At 37.8% G+C, this 26,900-nt stretch overlaps 1 protein-coding gene and 1 long non-coding RNA gene across 6 annotated transcripts in view; one reads left to right on the top strand and one right to left on the bottom strand.

Moving 5' to 3' along the window:
• The window catches only part of OCA2 (OCA2 melanosomal transmembrane protein), a 205,771-nt gene that overhangs the window by 121,416 nt on the left and 57,455 nt on the right, over positions 1-26,900 (bottom strand). For all 5 annotated transcript variants that reach the window (XM_080585517.1, XM_080585519.1, XM_080585520.1 and 2 more), the window contains 7 exons: positions 22,316-22,473; positions 20,099-20,181; positions 19,608-19,761; positions 3,452-3,523; positions 2,506-2,571; positions 1,396-1,452; positions 273-397 (listed from right to left, as the gene is read on the bottom strand). In XM_080585517.1, coding sequence (XP_080441643.1) covers positions 273-397; positions 1,396-1,452; positions 2,506-2,571; positions 3,452-3,523; positions 19,608-19,761; positions 20,099-20,181; positions 22,316-22,473 — 715 coding nt within the window. The remainder of the gene's footprint in view (positions 1-272; positions 398-1,395; positions 1,453-2,505; positions 2,572-3,451; positions 3,524-19,607; positions 19,762-20,098; positions 20,182-22,315; positions 22,474-26,900) is intronic.
• On the top strand, positions 15,542-22,307 carry LOC308192223. Its single transcript, XR_013948652.1, has 3 exons — positions 15,542-17,874; positions 19,914-20,006; positions 20,829-22,307. It is a non-coding gene; the product is annotated as an uncharacterized lncRNA (long non-coding RNA).

Below are 26,900 nucleotides of genomic sequence, written 5' to 3'. Positions count from 1 at the left end.
TATTGCAGTTCAGATATGGAGAAAAACCAGGGTGGTTAACTCCCAAGGCAGTTAAACAGGCTTCAGATATATGTTCACCAAACAACACAAAATGAAAACAACAACTGATCCCTTTGAAAACATCAGCTCTTTACCCTAATACAGTAGGAGTATTTGAAGTTTTAATTTCCATTTAGACAATCAAAAAAGTCCAAACAAGCATTTATGCACACATGTCTACTACTGATTGCTGGCTATAAAAGACTAAGTCCAAAACCATAACAATAAAGTACCTTATGGTTACTGGAGTAAAGAGCAGCATAGTGGTAACGTTGTCCAAAAATGCAGAAAGAATTGCAGCAATAAGGCACAGAAGTGTAATCATGGCCCACACCTTGCCTCTAGAGAATCGATAAGCCTAACAAAAAAACAAAACAAAAAAAAATTAAGGGACTACACCATTCCAGCTGAGCTTTCAAAAAATGACAGATAAACTTCTTCATGAAAGATGAAGCAACAGTGAGCTCAGAGCATTTACTACTCCATGCACGTCCATCACTGCCCTCTCCAATATGAATTAATTTAACAACAAAACATATATTGGAAGCTGGCAAGCATCTCCATCATACAAGTGTGAAGAGACCTCATACTCCACTGCCAGGCATGGAGGGGGTCTGCAGCAGGCGCAGGACTGAGCCTCCACCTTCTGCCTGCATGACAGGGTGGACTTACACAGTTCAGCCCTCCTATCACCTTCACAAGCTGGGACACCTTCCTCATCCTCACAGCACCACCAGGGCTACACAGTCTGGACATCTATCTAGACAGGGTTTTTGTCCACGTGCATTTTGCTTGGATGTTCTGTGCTCAAAGCAGTCCTCTTTATTGCTTTTGTTTTATTTCTTTCCACAGTTCTCAGGAAAATTAAGCTTTGCAACAGGAGTCCCTCACTATGGGTAATACTTGCTTTACAGCTAATCCATCAGTATTATCCTTTTCATGTAATCTTAGGTTCTGCTACTGTGCAAAGGTCTGTGGCCATTTATCATGTGTGACTGTAAAGCTAATGATTGTTCCCATATTTCCTTTCTCCTACTGCCAGACATAAATACAGATTTCAGCAACAGAGGAACTGCAGTCCTGGGCAAGTTAGTGGGATAATTCAACTTTATATTGTCCACATGCTTGTATATCCTACTGGGGGCTTTTGCCTTTCTCCTGTAAAAAGAGAATTGCCTTAAAGACTTCCTTTCATCCCTAAAAGATTTTCTTGCAAAACTACAAGTTGACCACTGTCATTTGTAGTGTGATAAATACACACTGCCCAAAGAAAGTTCTATTGAAGCTCTTTGATGATCTTATTAAATGCTAACTTGATTAAACTAGTAATAATTAAGAGTACCAAAACAAGCCTACCTTTACTGCACAGTAGTCAAAGAATCCAGTTTCTGAAAATATGGCCACCAAAACCATCTACCAATAGAAGAAAAAAGAAAAGAATAACTTGCATCCAAATTACACAAAACCAATGTAATATAGTTTGTGGCCCCCACAAAAGTCCTTTGTATCTGCCACCGTTTTGAGAATCTGATCATTTTCATATCAGGATAACTACTACAGCTGTTGGTTATCTCAGATATCATATGGTGAAATTTAGTTCTCAGCGTTAGCAGTCTATAAATTAGTCTGGTTGAATTTTATTTGTAACGACTAAGTAGGCATCATACATTAAAGACTCAATGTATCTCCTTTGCATCATTAATCAAGGGAAGCCAATAACTGTGCTTTCTGCAGTAATGCTCTACAGATTACAGAAAATATCAGCTCCAAGAATTACCTGCACTTTCCCACATTTCTGGGCTGTTGCCTGTCCTTCTATCTTTCCTCTCAACAGATTTTTTTTTTTTTGCTTTCCTTTTTTGTGGGGAGGGCAGGGGGGGCCAGTGCATTGTCAGTAAATAAATTAAAAAAAAAAAAAAGCTCAGAATGAAAACAGAAAATGGTAATTTTGCCTGCATAAACTGTGTATTTTTTATCAGCATTTAATCACACTTGGACAACACTTTTTATCATAAATAGCTCTGGGCGAAGTGATAATATAGTATATTATTATAATCTAATCATATATTTCTCCTCCATTTCTGGTATTCTCTTTTTGGCTCCAAACATGACAGTAAGACAAAGAAAGCCAGAAGAGTGTGTTTGAGGAAGTTTTTGAGTAAACAAAATTAGAAGATAAATGAGGGTGATAAAACTTGACACTTAAACAGGTTTTCCAATATATAGACCTCAATGATGGTTTTTGTGTGTTATCAATATGATTCTACAGATTTGAAAAAAAAAAATATTTTCAAAGGCTCCTTCAAAGGTATGCTCATCATCCTTTTTGATAAATATCTTAGGGCCAAATTTTCATCAGAACATGTCCCAGTAAAGTGCAATTAACAAAACATTTTTAAAAGTAACATCTAGATATTGAATGTGATTATCTCAACACATTTAGAGCAAGAGATACATTTTAATTACCATTCCAAACAGTAGCGCCAGTGTCTCATAATCAATCCACTCTACCACTTTGACCATACTTGGCCTCTGCAATCAAAAAATACAATTACCAGTAAATACCGCGGAACACCTAACTTGTGATTAGCTATGAAGTATAAACTCCACTTAACTGATGAGCCATTTAAATAAGCTCTGACAGAAATTAATAAGTGTTCCTACAAGGCACACAAAAAGGACTCTTTTTTTATTACTTCATTATTATTATTGTTATTACTGCTACTATTAATTTAAAGTACTGCAGGCATCCTAAGTGGGTCACTATCAAAAGCCTACATTGAGCTCTTGGTTTATCTATTTGTTCCTTATGTAGCATTGAAGAAATAAATTATAACAGAATTATATGCTACACCCCATTTTTCCTTTTCATAAAATAACAAAAGCATACAGCTTCACCTGTGAACACATTGGAGGGAATTTAAAAGAATATAGCAATGATGTGGTGACTAGTTATACGAAAAAAATGGAAAAAAAATCAATCAGACTTTTCACTAAATATCAGCTAAGAGTAAGTGGGGGCGACAGGGGGGAACAAAAGGATTGGAAAGTATAAGCATGAGGTGTAAATATTTAGGACGGCAGAAGGCAGTGTATTTTCCATTTAGGTTTGATTGGTAACCTAACATTACTGAAAATAACCGTGCTAAAATAAATCTGAATTATGCTAAAAATTCAGCTTCCTGCAAATCATAACTAAATGCATCAACTGACTTTTACTCCTCTTCTATGTCATAGGCTCTCCTGCTTTCCCCATGGTGACTCCCCATCCTAATATCTGCCCTACCATCTTGTTCTATTTAAAAAGGCTGCTGTCTCCTGTGTCCACTCACAACACGGCAATCCCTGGATTTTTTGATATCATAGACAGAATTGAAGTAAGGAAGTAAGCACTTACAGTTTGATAACTTACCTCCCCAACAGCAGCTAATGCCGCTAAAGCTGCCAAAGAACCCAGCATCGCTGCAAGGGTCCTGTGAACAATCTGCAAGAAAGTTTAAGAAGTGACCAAAGACTCCTTTTAACATTTCATTATTATTAAAAGAATAAAAAATTCTGTAGTTGAATCTTTTCTTGTTTTGTTTTTTTCCTTATTTGACCACACTATCCTCTCAAAAATAAATAAATAAATAAATAAATAAAGCTTAAGAGAAAATGGCTGATTACTTCAACTCACTATAGGATTAAAAAAAAAATAAATGCCACATCTGTGGGAATCCTGTAGGAAGTCTCAACTCTGATCTCAAGGCAGAGAAGGCACTTGGGCATGCATTTCCTATATTTGCCACTAGTGGCTTGAGTAGGAAAGCCATTAATCTTCCCAGCTTAAGGATCAAAAAGCCAGGCATCTGTGCCTGAGCTAGTCTTGCTAGCTTCCCATGGGAAGAAGACACATGGCCATGAGGTGGTCTACCTCATTCTTTCTAGGCACTTGTTTATATCCAATGAACTACAATGACCTACAAATACAAAGCAAGACCAAAGTACATAACTCAGACCTGGGGCAGATGAATCTTACACAGACATACTAGATTGAGTTTCTAGGTCCATTTTGTGGTCTGGGGCACCGATAGATCTTGCAAACCCGTGTACTTGCTTTTGCACTCTCACACACTATATTTGAACATGTCAGATCACAGCCAGCTCCAGACAGTTCCAAAAGGGACCCACTGCTGGCCAGAGCCACTGGGTGGGCCTCTGGGAGAGCAGAGTTAAGGAAGCTGCACAACAGCAGCTCGGAGAGAGGAGTGAGAAAATGTGAGAGAAGCAGCCCTGCAGGCACCAAGTTCAGTGCAGCAGGAGGGCAGGAGGTGCTCCAGGCAGGCAGCAGCAGTTCCCCTGCGGGCTGTGGAGAGGCCCCTGGTGGAGCAGGCTGTCCCCCTGCACCCATGGGTCCCACACGGAGCAGATCTCCACGCTGCAGCCCGTGGAGGAGCCCCCGGTGGAGCAGGTGGATGTGGCCTGGAGGAGGCTGCGGCCCATGGAGAGCCCCCGCAGGAGCAGGCCCCGGGCCGGAGCTGCAGCCCGTGGAGAGGAGCCCACGCAGGAGCAGGGGGTCTGGGGGGAGCTGCCGCCCGTGGGGGACCCGTGCTGGAGCAGTTTGCTCCTGGGGGATGGATGGACCCCGTGGTACGGAGCCGTGTGGGAGCAGTTCTTGAAGAGCTGCTGCCTGTGGGCAGCCCCCGCAGGCTCAGTTCGGGCAGGACGGCATCCCGTGGGAGGGACCCCACGGGGAGCAGGGGCAGGGAGTGACTGTGAAGGAGCAGCGGAGATGAAGTGTTAGGGACTGACCACAGCCCCCATTCCCTGTTCACCTGCGTCACTTGGGGGAATGATGTAGAAGAGGGTGTTTTTAGTTTGACGTTTATCACTGTTCTGCACTGCTAGCGAAAGACAATAAATTGCATTACACTCCCCATGTTGAGTCTGTTTTGTCTGTGACAGCAACTGGTGAGTGATCTCCCTGTCCTTTTCCCAACCCTTGAGCTCTTTTTCATCGTATTTGCTCCCCCTGTTCCTTTGAGGTGGGGGAGTGATAAAGTGGCTGTGGTGGAGTTTAGCTGCATAGCAGGGTAAAACCACCACAAGAAGAACATTCTTCTTTCATACAGAGGTTTTCTACATCAGTGTTTTCTCTACAAAAATGTTTTGGCTTCAAGGAAGCCATATACTTCAGCTAAATCTACTGGACGCCTTTGTCTCTTGTAGTTCTTCAAAAGGTGCTTCCACCAGTGTCTAGACTAACCAGCCCTTGAACAGTGATTCTGCCCTTCTCTAATGTTTCTCTAGTATGTGAGCAAAGCATCTGAAAATAGGATCCATACTTCAGACTGCAACACAACTTTCAGTAGATATTGTTTTAATACTTGAACAGTTCATACAATATACAGACATTTATTCATGTCTATATATCCAATGAACAAATTGCACTTAAAATTCTCAAGGAGAAAGTATGAAAGCAGACAAGCCCTGAAAAATGTGCTTTTTCCTCCTCCAAGTGCTTGTTTCTAACTATTTAATCCACCGTGTCTGGAAGATCACAGATTGCATAAAATAACTCAAACTTAGAATGTATTTAATAAAAATCACACTACAAGAGACCAAATCTAATCAACAGCATTTACTATTAATGTGTTTAAATATTCAGACAGAAGCAAGAATTATATCTCAGAAAGGAATAAGACAGTCTAGAAATATTTCCTTTGCTGCTAATTTTATAAGAAATATATTGCTGATAAGAAAAATAGGACATGGACATCTCAAGGCCCTCCCACCTGCTTATATAGGAAAGGAAAAAGAAGACATTTGGCTTCGATTTTCTCCTTGAACATAAAATTTTAACACTAATGCTAAACAACAAAGCAATTTACCAAATGACTAGAAAAATAAATATTTAATTGACTAATTTTAGGAGTCAAATGAAAATCTGTCTCATTTTCCTGTTTTCATTCAAAATGCACTGAAAAATAATTTATTCACAGTAACAAAGCAGGAGATCAGACCAATGTTTCTATGTCCTAATGATGTAAAAGTATGTAGCACAGATTGTCTCCAACCAGCTCCCACATAAGTGGGTGATAAGCGGGTAATCGGTCATCGTTTAATTTAGTTCTTTTGATAGTTCTTTTGCAGTTCTCGGAAAAACATCATGGATTTTCCAAGATTTGATTGGTCCTAGATATTTTGTATTGTTACTTTGGCATATTTCCACATAAGCATTTTTGTTATCATCATTATACACTTAATTGCATATATTAGGTTGACAGCATTTTTAGTTTCCAAGAGGCACCTATGGTTAAAATCCGCTTTTGTTTCTGCACAAAGATGGGGAAAAATGCACAAATGGAGTCATCTATCAGCTCCTTCACCCTGGTAGTCTTTCAAGAGGCATTTACGAAAGTATATCCTAAAGAATGAACAAAGACTGCTCAGGTACAAAGCTCTATTGCAAAAATCTTGTAAAACATGCAACTCTTCATTCCAGCAAATTATCAAGTGGAAGTTGTACAGAAATATAAACACTAGGAAGCACCAAGAAATATAGTTATTCAAAAGCTGAGGAGATCTGGAGGAGGTTTAGAAAAGAGTAGATTACTCTTTGATTTTCTTTTCACATAAAGCAAGCCCCAAACAAACAATGTATTTGCAGATGCATTCTAAAAGCTTACAAATGGAAAAAATAAGATACAGTTTAAAAGCTGCGATACTCTGAACTACAGTTCCACCTAATATCTGTGCCATGTGTATCTCTGGAAAATCTCACATTTGGAGGACATCATGTTAGGCAAAAATCCATTATTATTCTTTTGGAAAACACTGTGGACCCAATCCAAATCCTTTTGAAGTCTGAAAGGAAGATGAATATCATTTCAGGATGAATCTGAGTGTATGCATAAGCAACAGTTCAGGTACGGAACTGAAAGAGCTCAGAAATAAATTAACAGACTTTTAGCTCCAGGAAAGCTGAGAGATTTGATGAACTTCTGAATCTAAAGAAATTTTGAAAGATAAAGTGAGAAATCATCCATATTAAATTGGTCCTTCTTATGCTTGGGAAAGTGTATCTTTGTGCATTCTTTTGTAAACAAAGACAATATGCTGAAAGAACCATGATTTATAAGGAATTTCTCTTTCAAACAGAAATTGCCTGTAATATCAAAGATTTGGATTGGCTGTCTAAGCCTGATTGGATAGTCTCCATTTTATAAGTTAAGAAAGTAAGTAGAGGCAAATGACTGGCCTCTACTTTCTTTCAGTTACAAATGACAGGAAAAGTTGGGTGGTAAGCCCAGGGCTATAGCACCAAATTCTGGTCAGTCCAGCCGTTTTAAGTAGACTTTTGGTGTTGGAGATAACCAGTTATGGAGTAATCAGAGCAGCTCAACAATTTACTTCTGGTTGTATATGGTGGAGGAAGAGAAGGCTCCTAGGGTCCTTCTACGTACGGTAGTGCCAGTGACACACTAGTTCTAGATAACTGAGAGGCACAGCTTTGGATGCTTGGGCTGTAATACACTGACGCAGTCAATAACTCTCATAGACCTTTCTATGGTACCTGAACCTTACTCTCTATTTCATCTCTCCTTTCCAAGAATCCATCTCCAGCACTGATAACCTCTTGTCTGGACCACAGTTCAGCTACACAGTACTCATTATTCCTTTGACAAAAACCATCACTAAAATAGTTTCCATACTGCACACTGCATATCAGAGCACCTCTTCTCTTTTTCATTCTCTCTCCAATTTGCCTGTTGTCCAAATTTCTGTTTCAAAAGTAATTCCTTCTTATATCTTTTCTGGTCCTCATTCTGTCAAAGGCACATAACAAAGTGACATCTTATTTTCAAGTCACTTATTTATTCCATCCCACAAATGGATCCCCACTTTGCAATGATTTTAAGCCATTCTGTAAAATGCACTTATTATAAAAGTTCCTTTCCTGATTTCCTGGAAAGTCTTCTGGAAAAAAAAAAAAAAAGCAATGGCCATTGAGAAGAAAAGGCAGAACAGATGCTAGAAGATGCAAAGCCTTTGGTCTATCAGTTTGCATGCTAGAGTTCTTCACCTTCCTTGACTACAAGCCTTATAATCTCTTCTCAGAAGGGACACCTTCATTGTCACCATCATCTTTGTTTTTGTCTGAAGAACACCTAGCAGTGCTTACTTAATGAAACAGCAAAAGATGGCACTTGTGATTTACAAAGGGATAGTTACCTCAATGGAAACTGCTTCTGAAAACAATGCAGCCTTTACAATGCACAGCTCAGACCTTAAGCTCACCTACACAGAATAACACTTTGGCTGAGAACTGAGAAAATGGAATGGTAATTTACAGAATTTTATATAAATAATGAAAACATACAAAGATGCAAAAATGAAGGCTATTAAAAATAACATCAGCAATGCAGGTGTTGTGTTAACACCATAGGATCATGCTATAAGGTCAAAACACAATGGGCAGAGATCAGAAAAGCTTCTGTAAGAGATTTGTTTCATAATTATCTGAAGAAAGGTTTTCTCATGATTGCCTGCTGTGTGACAATGTGCCAAATGCTGATTCTGTATGATAGTTTCCATACTCTTAATTCAGAAGTTAATTCTAACATAAGAAATCAAAACAACCCAAATAATTTATGACACAAGTTTGTTGTGCTTGATATTAATTAAAAATATACATTTCCACAGCTTTAATGCAAATTGGATTTAGGCAACTTAGACCTTCTTCAGATTTAAATTTTTTTATCCATCTGAACATGCTTTAAACTGTTTGCACTGAGTTCATCTTTTTTTTTTGGGGGGGGGGGGGCAGGGGGTGATAGACTACAATAACATCATTATAAAAATGATCCAAAATTCCATAGACTTTATCCTGTAAAGTGCGCCAGGAGGTAAAAGAAAATTATTTAGAATCCCAGTGAATGATGACCAGTATGCTATTTCAGAGCATACACTTCCTAGCTGAAATCTGGGGCATGCGTATTTCTAAAATGTGCTTCTGAAGATATTTGATAAATGATACATCATAACAAACATTTTATTTCCACAAGTCTTTCTTTGTAAGTGATAAATGGCAGTTGAAATATGACTGTCAGTGACTTTAATGTAAAGCTTCAAACGCAGCCTCAATTCATTTCTTATCTTTTTTTTTTCCTCCAGTGAAGCCTGTTGCATTAAAATACTTCTTTTCCTGAAAAAATCATTTTCATATGATAGAGTGGCAGCAATGCTGCATTTCAACAGGAGGTGGTTATCACCAAGCCTATATTCACATATGGGTTTTATATGTTTTCCACCCACCTTCGGAGTAGCTGAGACCTTTGCTATAAAAATCAACAGCCAAATCCCTCTAAGACTTCACAAAGTCTCTAGTTCAATTATTTATTCTCAGGAGACAGGGAGGAAGAGAATGGGGATAAAATTTGCTCTAGGATAGCTTTTTTCTGACTTAATGTTTTATATCTATTCCTTTTTATGTTTTAATAAGGGTTTATTGGGTTAAAAAATATCCTCAGCATTGAAGAGGATTTTCTGAAGCATTCTTTCTTTTTTTTTTCCCCAGAGAGAAAGAGTTTGCTTTTTCTAAAGATAATCAAGACAGCATTACCTTGATTGCCTCTGGAAATGTATTCCTCAGATCCCTGCAATGGAGATTTCATGTACTTTATAAATTTTGGTACTCTGCATTGCCCTGGACTGGTTTGGCTGTTTTAAGAGTGCATTAAAATGTTTCCACTAAGTTCTCTTTTTTTTTCTCTCTCTCTTTTTTTTTTTAATAGCAGGATACAGATAAAACTTCAGTCTTTCATGTCACACAAATTTATTCCACTTATGGTCTAGAAAATTAACACCAAAGACTGAAACTGGCATCAGAAACTGAAATCAAAACTGACATTTCCAGAAAGAAAACCAACGAAAATTTAGCTAACCAACTTAGGTAATTTTTCTTTATTCTGTCAAGCAACATAATGGAAAATTTGAGTTTTTGTTAAAAAACAAGGGTTAAAAAAGCTTTGCAATACCCTGCAGTAAACCCACTTCAAAGCTGAATGACATCAAATTCTCAGTACATGAAAATGTGCTTTACTTCTGACAAATTGCACAATCTGGACACAATATAAACCGATAGACTAGAAATGCAGGATATAGTCAGGTACAGATGAGATCATAGCGGAAGAAAAGGGAATTCAATGGAGCCAGTCATATTTATTTGATTTTCTTCATGCTCACCTATATTAAAGAAGCCATCTAGCCAGCACCAGCAAGTGAAAGCATAGCAACATACCTCCCCTTTAGTTGGTAATGGCAGCTAATGCTTTGTGTCCTCTTGTTTGTTCCCCACAAGAGCTCTGCAGAAGCATTTCTGCTGCTCCTTCAGCCCCAGAGCACTCTTCCCAGAGCCTGGGAACCCCTTACAGGGGACCTGTCTCAACAGCTAGTGCAAAATGAATGATAACAGAAAATTAATTGCCTTGGAATTACTTAGCTAAGCAGTAGCGAGTAAATTCTCCAGGGAGTCTAATGAACCAAAAGTGAGTTGCTCAATACATTTTAGAAAGTATAACTTATACTGATGAAGTATTCAGGGAAGGACTAAAGCATCTCTTGAGGCAAACACGCAGGGTACAGCTGGTGAAAGATGATGTGTATCAAGGATCCCAAAGGGACTAGAAGCATCACAAAAAACACTGACAGCAAGAACAGCTATTTATATCTTTGTCTGCAGATTAGGATACTATCTGTATGTGTTCTATACACGTGACTAGGCAAATCATAAAATAAGACTTTACACTAGGTAAAATTTTTAGAAAATCTTATTTTGGCTTACAAAAATAAGCTTAGTAATATCAAAACACTGGACATAAGAATGCCTTGCTGGAAAAAAATAACTGAACTGATGGTTTACTTACTTTTACAAGAATTCAGTGGTGACTCAATATAGTATTGCCACATACATGAAATGTGTGCTTAGGTTCAGCTAAGAATATAGACAAGAATTCTGTGGACTTGTAAACATAAGCTGCATATTTTAGCATTAACATGCATTCTCATTAATCATACGATAAATGGTTGATACTTATAACTCTGAAAATAACATTCAACATACATTCAATAAGCAGTTTTTACAGGCACATTCCCGATCCGAAAAGGCTTTTTTTAATGGAAACATTACATTCTACAGCAAACTGTGTAAATCCTAAAGAACATCTACACAACCACAAGGTAAGAAAGCACCAATCTAAGCCATTCTGCTATAAAAGACATTTTACTCAGATAGTGTGCCAAGTTACTTGTTCTAATTCAATGTCAGTGCAGAGAGTCATGGTTTAAACAACCCTGCCTTAAAGGCGTAAGGAAAAGTAAAGTAAAGCAGTTTGCCACTTCCTCATTCAATTTTTCAAAATATAAGATAAATTCAAGGCCAAAAATATCTTGGGAACTCTGTCTAGGCAAAATAGCCTCAAAATTCAGTGATTGAGTAAATAATCACCAGCTGATATCAGTTCTTCTTACTTAAAAAACAATGCACTAAAAAAGAGGGGTGGGGGGGGTGGGGGTGGGGAAGGGGATCAAATTATTTGATTAATTCATTCCCTTCTTTCATTAAGCTAGAGAAGAGAGCAGAGGCAAGAGGAAAGGAGGGAAGGCAACAGCACTCATACAGATGTTGGCTGGAGTCTCTAGAAGAAGGTTTGTTCCTATATCAAGAGGGCTAAAATGACTGCTAAACTTCCAAGTTGAATATGTTTTTCAAAATTAGCTCCCTGCTCAGAATATTGCTAAAAGCCAGAGATAAAAAAAAAAAAAAAAAAAAGTCTATCAGTCTGTTGTATCAATATAATTACAGACATTGGTGGGTGTTTTCCAGCCTTTACCTGTAAAATGACTGATATAACAAAACTGTTTTCAGACCCCTCTAGGACATACTGGATGTGGAAATCCAGTAACATCTGGTGATTTGAGAGCCACACAGACTCGAATTTTAAAAGCACGTCTTTTTATTTGCTTTGAATTTGGGAGTTTTGTCTTAATGTGAAATTGGAGAGACACACAAAGATGAATGAACTGAGGTTCTGTAAATCAAGGCCTTGAGTCAGGTCAGATGAATAGAAAGCAGAGCCCTGTGGAAAAACAGGATGGTAATCATTTTTATGTGCCAAGGCATATTGTTCCTGTGATATTTTAGCTACAAAAACATTTGCTATATGACTGAAGCAGAGAGATCAGGTCCTGTGCCAGTAAAGGACTTAGTGTTGCTACCTAGAAGATGATAAACCAAACCACTACTGCAGGCTGACATGACCAAAGCCATTGGATGTTGACAGGTTGGCCTGGCAACAAGTTTTCAGTCTTGCTAAAACCTTTGCAGTTGTGGAACATTTTCTTGAAACCAAAGAAGATGGCAGCATCTGTATTTTCCCAGTTATCACAATGTCCTAAAGACTAACTACATTAGAGTTTCTAATGTAAAGAAATTACATGAAGAAAACCACAAAGCTGAGGTGTAAGTCTATTTTACTTTCCTGGTGTGAATATTCATCACTCTTCTTTAACAGCAGCATATTATGACCGTACAGAATTGCAGCCCTGCACTATGAACAGTATGGCTAACCGCAGCACCCGCCTTGCATTTACAGGGAGCTGTCTGCTCCAGCTGGCTGTTTCTCTGATGTATCTCTCATCTCTGGCATCTCCTCTCTTCCTCACTCCATTTTTTTTTCTTCTCCTCAGGATTTTTTTCCTCTTTAGATTGTGCCATCAAATATACTTTCAGTACCCCTTCACTGCCTTGTGTTTGTTTATTCCGTTTTGCCCTGCTCACGCTGAAGGAAGACATCATCTAAGGCCCCAGAAGAAGCTGACTGGTTCTCATCCCCATTTGCGTGCATTAGAAGTGTATGTGAGTTTTAACACCTTGTTAAAATTTTAAGACTTCATGGCTCTCTGCCCCTCTGTTTGCCGTAGGCGGGGTAGAAGCTGAACAGCAACATTCAATTAAGCTAATTTAATGTTCTATTGCCCATCTCAAAAAAAAAAAATAAAAGCAACATACATAGTATGCAAGGCAGGGCAAGACATTTATGCTTGACAGTCTCACAAATTGAACAAAATGCAGTTTGAAATTAATTTTAAAAAGCAATAGAGAATAGAAAATGGACACTTAGAAATTAGTTTTTACACAGTGTTGGAAATATGACTCCTATTATTTCAGAAAAAAATAGCATTCTGTGAAAAGTGGAGCCTGGGTGCCAGCATCTAAAGCTTTAAAGCTAGCAATAATGTCATCTCTTCCCTGGAATAGCAAGCAGCACCATCCAGTGGCAATTTTTTTTTCTGTTAAGTTCTTAATTAGGGCCAACTTCCACACTACAGAAGTACCATCATCTAAGATAGTATTCTTTAAAGCGCACATGTGTAGACACACACACACACACACACAGTACTCTGTGCTTCCTTTACTTAAATCATAAAAATCACAGAATCATAAAGGTTGGAAAAGACTTCTAAGATGATCTAGTCTAAGTGTCCACCTATTGATATTGCCCACTGTACGCTTCCTTTGTTGCGGCTGTGGCAGGTAAAAATGGCTGTAGTTCATCCAACTGGTGTTGGCTCTGTCCTATTGGAGGCAGTATCTCTGCTCTACCCAAGTGGTAGAAATCCCAGCACCTGGGCAGTACTGCTGCTCATAAGGAACAACTTGTAATGCTCCTGCACAGCTACTTTAAGCCATTTTGAGCTTCTCCATATAAGGTCACATCATCCTCCTAAATCAGAAAAAAAAAAAAAAAAGAAATGATCTTGACAGTCCACGTTGCTTAATTGCTAGCTCAGTCGCAAGTCTTGTTTGGGCCTCACCAACACTCTTGGAGAATATCCAGTGTAAAGTTTGGAGAAAAATTCCCTCTGGGGGACAGGAGGGATGGATCTGCCCTACATCTAGATCCCCTTGCTCAATCCAGTCCTCCAGCACCTATGCTAGCAAGGTTTGCTTCCTCCTACCACTTGCTCCATAGGCCACAACACCATCCAGTCCTCCATCTAAGCAAGCTTTGCTGCCTCCTGGCACTCACTCCATAGGCCTCAACACCGTTCTCAGTGCACGCCATCAGTTTTATGTCATGAAAGCATTACTCAGAGACACAGCAAGACAGCCCTCATTACCTTACACATTTTCAGCTGGAAAAATAGAAAAAAGAGACATTTGAATGGCAATGGTGTACCATGGTATTGGAGACTTCAAAGCAGACCTGCAACCACCTGCTGCCCAGGAAAGATGTAGCCAACCAGCTCCATAGAAAGCTAGGTTTTTCTACTGGATTTTTACATTTTAGATATCACTAAGCAGCATTCAGATTCCATGCCATTCACAGCATCGTGACATTAATGATCTCTGCTTCTGTCCAGCAAGTTCACTCTCTGTGCCCTAGCTCCTGGCTCCATTTCTACCTCACTGTAAAATAGTGAAAATGATCAAGACAGTCTAGAAGTCTTTGCTCTCCAGCGTGTTTGTGCTGCTAGAAGCTGGCTGGCACACCAAGGAGGCACTGGTTTACCAGCTCTGCCCCCACCTTGTGCTTTTTTTCTCCTTCCCAGTCCCAGACAGGAGAAGAGGACAAATTTTATCTTGCCTTATGAGGTATGGCTCAGACTCTTCACCAAAAAGGGATAGATGGTTTCTTCTTATCTGCCCTAATTTTCTGCCAACACCTACAGCAGTGTTTTAATGCCTCTTCACAATTCTTGCATCCTGGCACAACTGGAAATAATAGTAGCAGGAATGTACTTATTTCACACTAAGGCCAGGGAGAGCAGCAGTTCCGATTTTCTTTTTTATGCCATCTTTCCAAATAAAGACTATGGATTTTCTTCCATCCCTGTACTAACAGTCTTTTGGTAGGATATATGTGTAAGTGGCAAGACTCTAGTCCACTCTATTCTCTATCTATATTTAAGCACAGATCAATATGAGAATGGATGGGAAGTGAGAAACCGTGCTGAATAAGCTCATCTCTAGTTTCTGTGAATCTCCTCATCGGAAAAAAATCTTCCTTAAATTTAGTCTATCGCAATCTCTTTGTATTATGTTTTGTACACCAGTGAATATTTCTTGTTTTCCTATTCCCTCTCTAAAGTATAATTTCCCATGTGCAAATAAATAGCCTCTTACTGGAAATAAAAAAATAAAAATAAAAAAAAGAGGACTGTCTGAGCACAGACAGTAGTAATAAGAAACATGTTATTTCATTTGTAAAAGAGCTTTCTGATATTGGTTTAACCAGCCCACAATGCTAGAAGAAATGGTTGTACTAAACCACATACTAAAATGTAAAAATTTTTATGTCTGCAGCTAGTTTCTACTGGTTAGATGCTGTTTAAAAAAATCACTCTATATTAAAGAAATTGAGCTTAAGGGATGTTTATTCATAATTTAAACCAGCTAATAATAGAAAAGTGATATGGAAAGAAACTGATACTCCACATTTCCATTAAATTGAAAATTGTGATTATTAGTCCATGCTTCACAAAGCAAGAAGCTAGACCTTTTAAAGCCAGATCTTGCACTTTCACTTTTTGTATTTGCATTTTAAGGAGAAATACAGACTTGTAAATGTTATTCAAGATGTCAGATCACTAAAATACTATTTGAAAGATCCTGACAAGATCTTTCTTAGGGGTACCTACAGGACAGGATATGAAACTAAATGCTAGGTGCTGTGATAAAACAGCTCCAGTGGAGGATCTCACAGAATTTCAGGCACCTGACAGCATCACTTTTCTGCCATATGAAGCACTAGCAGTACTTTCTTATTATTTAATAAAATGACTGTTATTCTGCCTTTTATTCCTGACTAGATAAAATGCTTCGTAAAATAGTTTTTGTTTTTAAGATTATTAACTTCATATTTTCTGGTTTACTTAAGTATCATAAACAGTTAACACTCCATTTTAGCCCACAACATAAAATATGCAATTAATAGAAAATAGTGGACAAGTGTACACAATTAATAATTCATTCAAATTAATGATCTCTGTCCTTTAATAATAAATGTTACACATTCCTCCTGACATATTTCTAATTACTGCATGTTCAATGTAGCTACAATTATGCAATTCATAATTACTATTAAGAACTTTATGAACTCAAGAAGCTTTTCTAAACACCAGTAAAACTTTCTAATATTAACAACTATTTTAAGATATGGATAAGCAGATAGATTTCTTTTCAAGGTCACCAGTGTATTATTCCGTTATCTACATACACAAAAGGAGAGAAGTCAAAAGTATCTTACTGTATTACAAAGGGAACCTATGAAATTTTTAACCATGAAACTAATTTAGCACAGCAACATCTATGTAAAACTCTGGACATCTGGACTTTACACCATATGATCCTGTGGAAAATGTCAAAACATACTTATAGCCCACCTGTTCCTCAGTAACCCTGAAGGGTCAGATGTCAGAGCTGACATCAAAACAGGTAGATCTGAACCTCCTGAAGTGTACCCTTGCTTTAATTTCCTGTGCAGTGTAGCCTTCCAGGAAGGAAATGAAATACTTCATTGCTTTCTACAACACTATAAAATAGTATAAATTAGATTAATTCAGAAATATCACAAGAAGCAGTTATTTTTCTTTTTTCTCCTCTGGGAGAAGGGAACGGAAGAGAAGACTGAAATGCAAAGAGGTAACTGTTCAATATTTGAAGAAAAATCAATTTCAAGAGAATAAACATCTAGTTACTGAAGGAAAGAATGAATATGTGAAGGAAAAAAAAAAAAGAAAAGAAATAAAAAGGAACATACAGATTTCACAAAGAAAATGTAACTAAGAGATGTCCAGAGTTAAGGGTAATACACCAAAGCTCCAAGGGGTAGAGTAGGATGGTGAATACAAAAATATTCATGTTTATGGCAAGCATATAGAAGAAATTATTACAAATTGAAGATGAAAAAGTGGAATCTTCCTTTACCAAAAATGTATTAATATTTTTATGATCAAATAACACATAATCATTTTTAAAAGGAGTAGCACTTAAAATAGATGCATGAAGAAACCAGGTTCAGTGGCTTAACGTGTCTCACAATGTGCTGTTCTTCAGAAGATACTAAGACCCCTACTGACAAGGACTGGTTCTTGATATACTTTGAGCTCCTACAAATTCAATACCAAAAAAGATGCAAACAGCTGCTTCAGAGCAGAATTTTCCGCATGTTTTTACACTGCTGCAAGTTTAGAGGAGACTGTTTACAGCAAATGCATTTCATTTTTCAGTCAGAATATGTTCCTTTGTCTCTTATCATCTCTATCTGTGGGAGGCAGAAGCTCTTGCAGTCTGTTTCCTGTATGCTCGCTGATGAATAAGGTAGCAAAGGGCAGGCTGAGAAGGGGAAGGAAGGATTAAAAGGTGAGGACAGTGGGTTTGAGGAGGTTGTGGGCACAAGATCTGGGTTTCCTGTATGGGGAAAAGGGTTGTGCAGGAGGAGCAAGAGGCACACCTTTGGATAGCTCATGTGTTGTAACAGAAAAAAGGCTTCCTCTTTCTTTACCATTACAAGAAAATATGTGAAAATATAGCTCTAAAACCTGTTTGGGTGTCTTCACTGCCTGAAGTTGAACCTATATTGGCAATGATAATGAATAAAACACAGGAAACTAGAATAAAGACAGATAAAAGAAGGGGAGCAGCAACACAGAAAATGAAAATCCATGAGAGATCGCTCCTGCAGCAACACCAATTGATTTCTCTAACAGTGATAACTGTTAATGGATTAGAGTGCAATGTGGTGAGAAAGCAGGACTTCAGGCACCAAAGTAATAAATATCAAATATAAGGTAAGCCACTATTACGTATACTAAGAATATTAACATCTATGTCTTGGAAGAGTTCCATGAGGGAACTAAACAACAGTCAAGTTTTATTTTATGTTAGTTATTGCCAGCTTATAAATTCATAGTTTAAAATTTACTCTAGTTGTAGCATGTGTCGTTCCTACAGAAATTATGGAGAAAGCATCTAAAATTGTGATGCAATAGGTGACTTCCAACACTTTAAAATTCAAACAAAGTTTACATATAAAGATCTATTTATGTCTTTGAATTTGCAGGAATAATTTTTCTGCCATCAACAGAAAATTTTCCATTATCATTTCACAGAAACAATGAACTAATGAGTAGTTTCAGAGCTTTTTCTTAGAAACAACAGGAAAATGTGTGCTTTTCTTAGTTTTGCTCTTCAGTTTCAAGCCTTTATTTCCTTTGCACACATGAATTGTTCAAAAGTGACTTTCTAAGATGCAAACAAGAAATCTCAGCCATTACATACATTTTTTTAAAAAAAGGATGTTTTGCAATTGTTATAGGATTGCGTAGGGTTTTTTTTGAAAAGCTGCATTAAAGAGTATGAAGCTTATTTTGGTGTTGTGTTGCATGCCTACCTATGTTTATATCAAGATCTAGTCCAAACCACTTTCACACTTAATATTAAATCTCTTTGTTCAATTAGAAAATACATAGAACCAGTTTTAGCCTCATAAATAAATCGCCAGTCTTGAATGACATAATCTAAGCATCTGAAGCATCTGTCATGTTACATGTGCCCATTACTGATATTTGATAAGAATGCGTTTACCTATCTTTCTTACCATTTCAGCAGGTAACAGGATGAAAAGCTTAAGGTACACAAGGGATATGTAAAAGTAGTGAGCATGCCAGACATTACTAAGCACCTTATAGACCTGATTCACTTCTCTGTTTCATATTAGTGGAAATCTGGTGTGAATCAACCTGGAAAATTCATGGAGAATGTATATACTCACAATTTAAAAAAATAAGAAGAAGAAGAAGGAGAAGGTAGGCCCCTGTATTTGTACTGTATTTCGAGATAATCAGACAGTTAATGTTTTCAGTTCAAAGAAGTTTGTAGCAGCCTGTGCTCTTTCTGACATGTTTTTCATCCTTAGTGCTGATTTGAGGTATTTTCTTTGGGTCTGGTAACTCACGGCTTTGGAATTAAGTTACAATGTATGTTTAAAGTTCCTCATCCCTTGACTTCTTCATGTTAACTCAGACTCTTTTTCTTTAAATAATACAGTAAAAACATTTCTAAATGTCAGTGATATTAGAAAGTGTGCACAGTTTAACCTTTTAAAAATAAGCAAAATTATAGTTCGAGGTGCCTTAGAAAAGGGAATAACCAAAGTTAAAAAAAAATGTTTTTAAGTTAATTGCTTTTAACCTAAGATTTTCTGCATCTTTTGTAAACCAAATTTATTTTTTTATTCTCACAGCCAAGCTATAATCCTGTTCAAATACTAAAACATTAAGAGGTGCTAGTAGAAGAACATGCAAGAACCACTGTAATGTTAGTATAGCTAGCCAGCATCAGTTGCACTTCAGAACAATTTCCTCACACATACCTTGTTCATTCCGTTAGCAACGATAATGATTCAGCAAGGATTCAGGCACAGATTTTAAAAGTATGTTACAGCCCAAGAATGAAACTCTTCCTCACGTTCCATTTGCAATGTAGGTCAAAAAATAAAACCAAAGCACAAAACATGACTTACTTCCAGTATGATCAGCACATAGACACCAACTAAGATGATGGATGCAATTGTTACTTGTGCCTCTATATTAGCATGAAGGTACTGGTGTTTCACAGAGAGAGGAATGCTTCCAGGCTCCTGCAGGAAAGCTTGAATGTTTATGAAGATGGTGCCTCTGGGGAAAGGAAGAAAAGTTTTGTTTTTCTTCTGTAATGAAAACTCATTCATTTTATTTATGCATTAATTTTATATTAAGAATCTATAAATATGTGTTATATTTTTGCAATTACAAGCAACTTTTCAAATATTTTCACTTTATCCCTCTAGATAGCTTTGCTTGGAAGATAACTCAGCAACCCAGCCTTGGAAATGCATTGAAAAAACAAAGGAGATGTCATGCTTTCCTGCCCCTCTGAAACAGTCAGTAACATTATTTTTAGAATGTTATCTTATTCTTTGGCAGCCGAGTCTATGTAAACTTCAATGGTTTGTTTCTTAGTCTTGTAGCCAACCTGTTTGGCATCTGAAAGGTTCTAGTTGTGATGATTTGCTGATTTCTTCTTGAACTTAAAGGTAGAGACCAGTTGTACACCACCTGCAAAAGGGTCAGATTTGGTAATATTAGTAGAAGTCAGTGAAAGTGATAAACCTCTGTTCTGGCTTTTATATCCCTTCATTCTACCTCCTTTGCAGCTTGGAGAATTTTTATGGACAGGAGATCACACAAACCAGCCGAAATTCATTCCACTTTGTTAGTTATGTTAGCAGCCTTCAGCAAGTTTATCCTTATCCCCTTGTTCTATGAGTGAAGCCAGAAACAGCTCCAGGAGCTGCTCTAGAGAGGGGAGACCACATCACACTTTCTGTTTGGCTTTAGGGAACATCTAGGGCAGCTAGGCTCCTCACCTAGGCATCTCAACTAGGTGACACAACACAAGGCTACTGTGGGCATTTCCACACTGCAAGAGCCACAAATCCCAGGGAGCAATCCCAAATTTCCAGACAAATTGATACAGAGCTTCTGAAGTTTGCACAGCCCTCTTTGACCTGCAACACAAACTGCATGGCACTTAGGACAAGTGTCCTCCAGGCTCTGAGTGGTGCCCTTGTGGCCCAAGATATTTTTTCTTAAATTCAAATGGCTTGGGAAAAAAAAAAAAAAGAAAAGAAAAAAAAAAAGAATTAAAGACAGTCAGCGTGGTGCTTTTACATTATGATGCTCAAGATATTCTTTCTTGGCAGGTTTAAGATGGAGGACTTGCCAGGAGAGCATTAGAAGACTACATAAGGGAAAACAGCCAAAGCTGCTGAAGTGTCCGTTGTCCTCCCACAGGCAATAGTCCCTGGAGTGACCTGTCATCTAAGCCATAGAAGAGACAATGTGGTTTGCTCCCAAAGACTGCCGAGGAAGAAAACTAACAGACATGAGGTACAGATGATGAGAAGCCCAACAGCAAGATCCTACCCCCAGACATTATGAAGAGTACATGCTAGAATTTCAGCAAACAGAATTCCTTCTTTTGCTGATCTAGGAAGAGGAATGAGAGAGAGGAACAAGAACAAAGAGAGGGAAAAGAGCCTCAGAAAAGAAAACACTGAAGCTTTACCCAGTAAAATACACTGATATACTGGCAAGCTTAGTCAAATGTCATTAAATACAGATACATAAATTATCTTCTTTTTTTTTAAGAAAATAAATGTAAAGAAACATAAAATTCAGTTAATTGTAGTGTAAATCCTGAATCTGTCTTGACCCTGTGTGCTACAAATTGCAGGGAGAAAAAAAAAAAAAAGAAACAGTGTTATCAGCCAACTTGGAACATCTGATGCAAAGAAATGCCTGAGGAGCATGCAGGCAGGGAAAGTCATTCTGAGTAGCATAATCTGGTCATGTCAGGACCACCACTGGAGTGCCAGCAGGAGGTGGGCTGCTACAACAAACTGTGCTCTGGCTACCTGCAGCAGTGCGAAGGCTCCTTGGGGATCACTGCCAGCAGCATTCTCCACATCAGGGAGTTGAGTGGTTTAAGGGAGTAATTGCCATTATGGTATTCTTTGGCACACTGAGGTAGTGGGACTAATCTTTCTCTGCAGCCTGTGGTATTGGGTGTAAGCAGGCATACTGTTGACATTATTCAGCTAAATTATCACTGGTAGAAACAGGACACCACCTATACAGAATGAGAAGCAGCAGTTTGTATGCCAATGCTATTTATTAAATGATGAGGCTTATTTTCATTGTTCAGTGATACACAATGACACCTCATAAAAAATCCTCCTTTACTGAGTTCTCAGGAAGGGAGCAGCAGGAAGTTGTTACAGACAACATTGGCAATGAAAAAAACTTAAGAGAAATAAAGCCAATAAGTGTGACAACTTGCCTGAGAAAATAATTTGCAACAAAATGTGAAAATGTATTTCACTGAGTGCAAAAAGGTACTTTACACTTGTTTCTTCTTCCTAACTTTTGAAATGTTGCCAACTTTTAACATTTGAACTTTCATGCAAGATGTCAGCCAAGAGATATCAGGTTTAGAAAATTTTGATAGGAGGTTAAAGTCTTGCAAAGGCTTATTCTAGTTATTTTTCTAATAATTTTTCTAATGCTGACCTTCACACAGGTTTTCCCACAGGGAAAAGCATGACCAACTAATGCACACAACAATGATGGAAACACAAAAGATAAAACACATCTCAGAAAAAGTGAAAGAAAATGCAAAGACCATCACCTGCTGCTGGTGTCTCCTCCTTGAGACAGCATCTTCAGTCTGGCTGATTTGCACTAAAATGTATTCCTCTGTTTGCTCGTCAGCTACATCTGCTACAAATGGACCTCCAAGGTCTACCCTCAACAGAGCAGAATCATGAAAATCTGTCAGATTCATAGCTGTCAATAAGGCTGTTAAGGTTTGAATTTCCAGTAAAAATGAGTATAAGTTGTACCAACTCCAGAATTAAAAATAGAAATTGGTCAACTTATAATGACAAAAAAAAAAAAAAGGCAACAAACCACATTCACCTAAAATAATCAAGAAATTATGAAAAGAACAAAACAGACGTATATTTCTTCAGCAAGTAGCACTGTTTTGGCCTGGTTTCCTAAGGAAACAGAATTTACAGGATCACAATACGTCTGTCCTTTCCTAGCAACTTTTAAGATCAATCAGTTTCAGCTGACATTGCAGATCTACCAAAGCTCCAAAAGAGTGTATGGAAATATGCAGAGAGACTGAGAAAGCTCTTTAAGTGTTTGTATAGATGAAAGGCTGCATCATTAGCTCAGCAATTTAAACATCACAGAAATTGTATTGGGAAAAACACTGTGTAAGCTGCAACCACATTGGAAACTAAATCAGAATCAGTGCCCCATTCATGATGGAGAATTTGCTGTTTGGTCAAAATTTCATTCACAAGTTTGCTAACATCTAAAAACATATATTCAAGCTTCTGCCAGAACACTCATGGTCTCTTTCCCCTCCAGCTCCCTTTCTATTTTTTTTCTCTCTCAGGTATAGTATGAGGTGTGGTCAAACTACATTCCTAGTCTAATATAATTAAGAAATCAGCCAACCATGAGAGACAAATCCATTAGAAGTCCGGCACTACTTATCCAATACATCTAGGACTATTTAGACTCAGTATTGTTAGGAGTTCATTTCTGGCTTGGTTGAGAAAGAAGCATCCCTGGAGGCCTGGGGAAAAAGGAAAACCTGAGCTTTGAAAGCCCTCACAGACTTTAAAAAGACTACAACAGAGAGACAGTGGAATTGTTTTGCTACTGTCTGTGATGAGATAGAGAGCAAAAGCATCATCAATATACATGTGTGTATATTTATGGGTATATATGTATAAGGTGGGAAAGAAGACACTTGACTTTACACATATATGCCCTGTTGAAATCACACAACTCAGATGCATGCTTGAGTATCCTAACAGCCTTAACTTCTGATATTTAATTTAATATACTACAAAGAATTAATCTAATGTAAAAAAAACGGACAAGACTGTGTACCTGCCAGAAGGAGTTTTCCAGAAAGAGGTTCCGTTGCCCACAGAACTCACAAATTTTAACAGAAGAACAAACACAGAATAGTTAGAGGGTACCCAGTGCATTGCTATGCCCCACTTCCCAGTGAGCCCCAGTAATGCCATCCATAGAGGACCAGGCTCTTCCTACACTCTGATGGGGAAAGCCTGAGACATTATGCAGAGTTCTTTCACCTTTAAAAGGACGTTGTTGTCTGGACAAGAGATGCCTCTCACACTCTGTAACCAAAAAAAAATCCTAGCAGATCTAGTGGCAGTTGAACAGCCAGTGCATTGCAAGGTAATATAAATTTCACCCTGCTTAGTTTGGCAAGTCACCACCTCTGTTCACACACTGTTCATCAAGAATGACCCACCCAACCACCCCCAAACATCTATTTGCTTAAAGAAATTGCGTAGGAAATCATAAAAAATAACCCCAGATGCAACAAACTTGGAAACTAATTCCAGTCAAGATTATTTACACGTGCAGCCCTTAGAAAACATAAATATAAATTAGTACAGTTCTCTTCCTTTTCTGAAGGTTTTAAGTGTGACTTGGCATCATAGTTTTTTTGTATCCTAATATATGATTAGTGTCCACTGAAACTATATGTATACCTTTAGCTAGAGACATTAATTATACTTTCTAAGAGGCCTGCTGACCTGAAGTTATTAACCCAATGATTTGGGACACCTCTTGACAGTCTGCTTTTTATTAGAAGTGTAGCCAGTAATTTGTGTCTCAAAAAGCTTCAGGTGCATATAATTATGGCAGCTCCCTTTTAAGCAATACTTTTAAAATAAATCCTGTAATTACTCAGATGACACATTCAGAAGCTATTATAAAGGATGCTTAAAATTAAAGGGGGAAAAAATGAAACCTTATTTCCAAGAAGAGTTCTTCCTTCCTTCTTTTCCTGTGAAGACGGGGATACTTTAGATGTTTTTTCCATTTCTTTCTGTGCATTTATAAAACCATCAGAGAGAGCCCTACCAAAAAAAAAAAAAAAAAAAAGGTTCTCCTTTGATTGCAAGTGGAACTGAACATCATTCACTGATCTGCAATGAGGCACTTAGAGCTGAAATCCCATCAGTTATTTTTCTCCAAAAAAATATTTAGAGACTCTGTCATAATTCCATTGTTAGACTGCAGCAGATCACAGCCTTTATGAAAGGTAGAATCAAACTAAACTGGGAGAAAACTTCAGCCATGTTTTGATAAGTCAAAATGCGTTGTGTTTTTTTTTTTCACCAGGCAGCTCCTCAGAATAGTTTTGTTCTGCCTTATCTTGGTTTTATATTGCCCTTAAATTGCCAGAATGTGATCTCTTCTCCATTTTAATCATTCAGATGTGACTTCAACTTTTGGGAAAACTATCTTTTTACTTCTAGCATCCCCTCTTACTCTGCAATTTAACCATGCTGGTAATTTTTTTTCTTTTCTTAACATTTTTGCAGTGTGGCCTCCAGTATTTGCCTTTAAAGTAAAAAAATCTCCCTGACAAGATTTACAGCTGGAGTTGTTATTTTTTATTTCACTTCAGCTAAGCTGCCTCATTTTTCTGTAGTTCCATTCTTGAAATTATATTACTGCTGTTAATTATCCTGTCAAGGGATTTTGGTTTGCATACGCTTTGTGCACCATTACACAGTGGCTCTCTGTATTTACATCTGGCACCAGCCTGGGTGCATCGCTCAAAGCTAAACCAAGAGTTGTTTTTTCCATTCTTCGTTTTCTGACTAGCTGCTCAGAGAAGGTATCGAAGAGAGTGTGAGAGTCAACTCATGTCACTTTACTTTTTTGTAGCTTACATAAACAACATGATAGAATGGGATGCAGCGGCTAAATATTTAAATTATAATTCGTTCACCACAGTTTCTACTTCTGTACTGAGGATATCTGCATCTCAGTTGGTTACTCTGATTGCCTTAAACTCAGTGAAAAGAAAGTGCTTTTGAGATGGAATTCATTGCCTTATTTTAGACCACCACATTAAGTTGAGAGGAATCACTCAACAGAAGCACCAGCTGCCTCTGTAAGCTATAGAGAGCCTAGGATGACTAACTCAGGTGTAGCTAAGTCACACCCTAAGTAGAGAGTCCCTGCTTTACCTTACATCAAGCCATTTATTCAGTATGTACAGAACCAACCGAAAAGCTATGACTGACAGAGATTCTCTCTTCTATTTGCATGCAGATGGCTGACTTTACACTTTCTTTAACATCTATTTGTATCACCTACTCTGCCTACTGTAAAATGTACCTTGACATCATTACAACTATTGATTATTTTTCACCAAGTTTCTAATATGCGTGTATACTATTGATCCTGATTTATGACCACGTTGCTCATGCTGGTTTCTTAGGTCTTGCTATTTTTAGAAGACATTTTTTCTGGGCCTTACTATCTATTTTTACATGTTGCCCTTAACTGGGATCATTTCTGCATTTTGCAATTTTCTCTCTTGATATAAAGCAGATTGCTGTAACTAGTTAGGGTGTTTTTACATTACCCCTTCAAGATGCACCAAGTTCAAAATGCACACAACTTCTTCTATAACTTCTCTCAGTGTTCTATCAGTTTCAGAAGTTTTATGAGTTCTTAATAAACTATTTTTTCATAGCATTTTCTCAACCATACATTGATATTCTGCTTCTTTGCCTGCCACTGAACATGGTCCTCATCTTCATCCATCTACTTAGCAGTTTGAACACTGCCTGCAGGCCAAAATACTTAGTTTGTTTCCAACAGCAACAACAAACTTAAACCATTGTTAAATGTGTTCTGCAAGGAAAAAATTACCAAGGAGTGTCTGACAGTAGAGGGCTAGAGTAACAAACCGAATAAATTCAAAGAGAGAAAAGAATTAAAGGGATTTGAGAAGCTGTTTCATTCATTCATTTAAATTGTGTTTCTTGGAAGAAAAACCCATTTTTCTCAACTTCCATGGAAGTTGAAAAGTCTGATAAATTCTGTATATGCTCTTTGCCTCACAGTTTTTCTTTCTATAAATACCTTTGGTTCAGGGAGCAGAAAAGGTGATTTTCAGTGTCATTAATGGTCGTGGCATGATTACAAGTTTACCTAGTGATCTTTTCTTGCTCCATGATTAACATATTTGACCCACCATTCAAACTTATGCAACCTAATTGAGGAATTTGATATTAAGGTCAGCATATCTTTGTCTTCTCTGTCTAAAGCCTCTCCTATCAATTTCCATATGTGGAATTTTTCTGAATGGTTCCACTGAATTCAACTAAAATGAGAAATCCAGCCTATGATGT

Source organism: Anser brachyrhynchus (genome assembly GCF_964034855.1).
Source record: "Anser brachyrhynchus genome assembly, chromosome: 1".
Classification (NCBI taxonomy): Eukaryota; Metazoa; Chordata; class Aves; order Anseriformes; family Anatidae; genus Anser; species Anser brachyrhynchus.
This window is presented reverse-complemented; position numbering and strand designations above follow the sequence as displayed.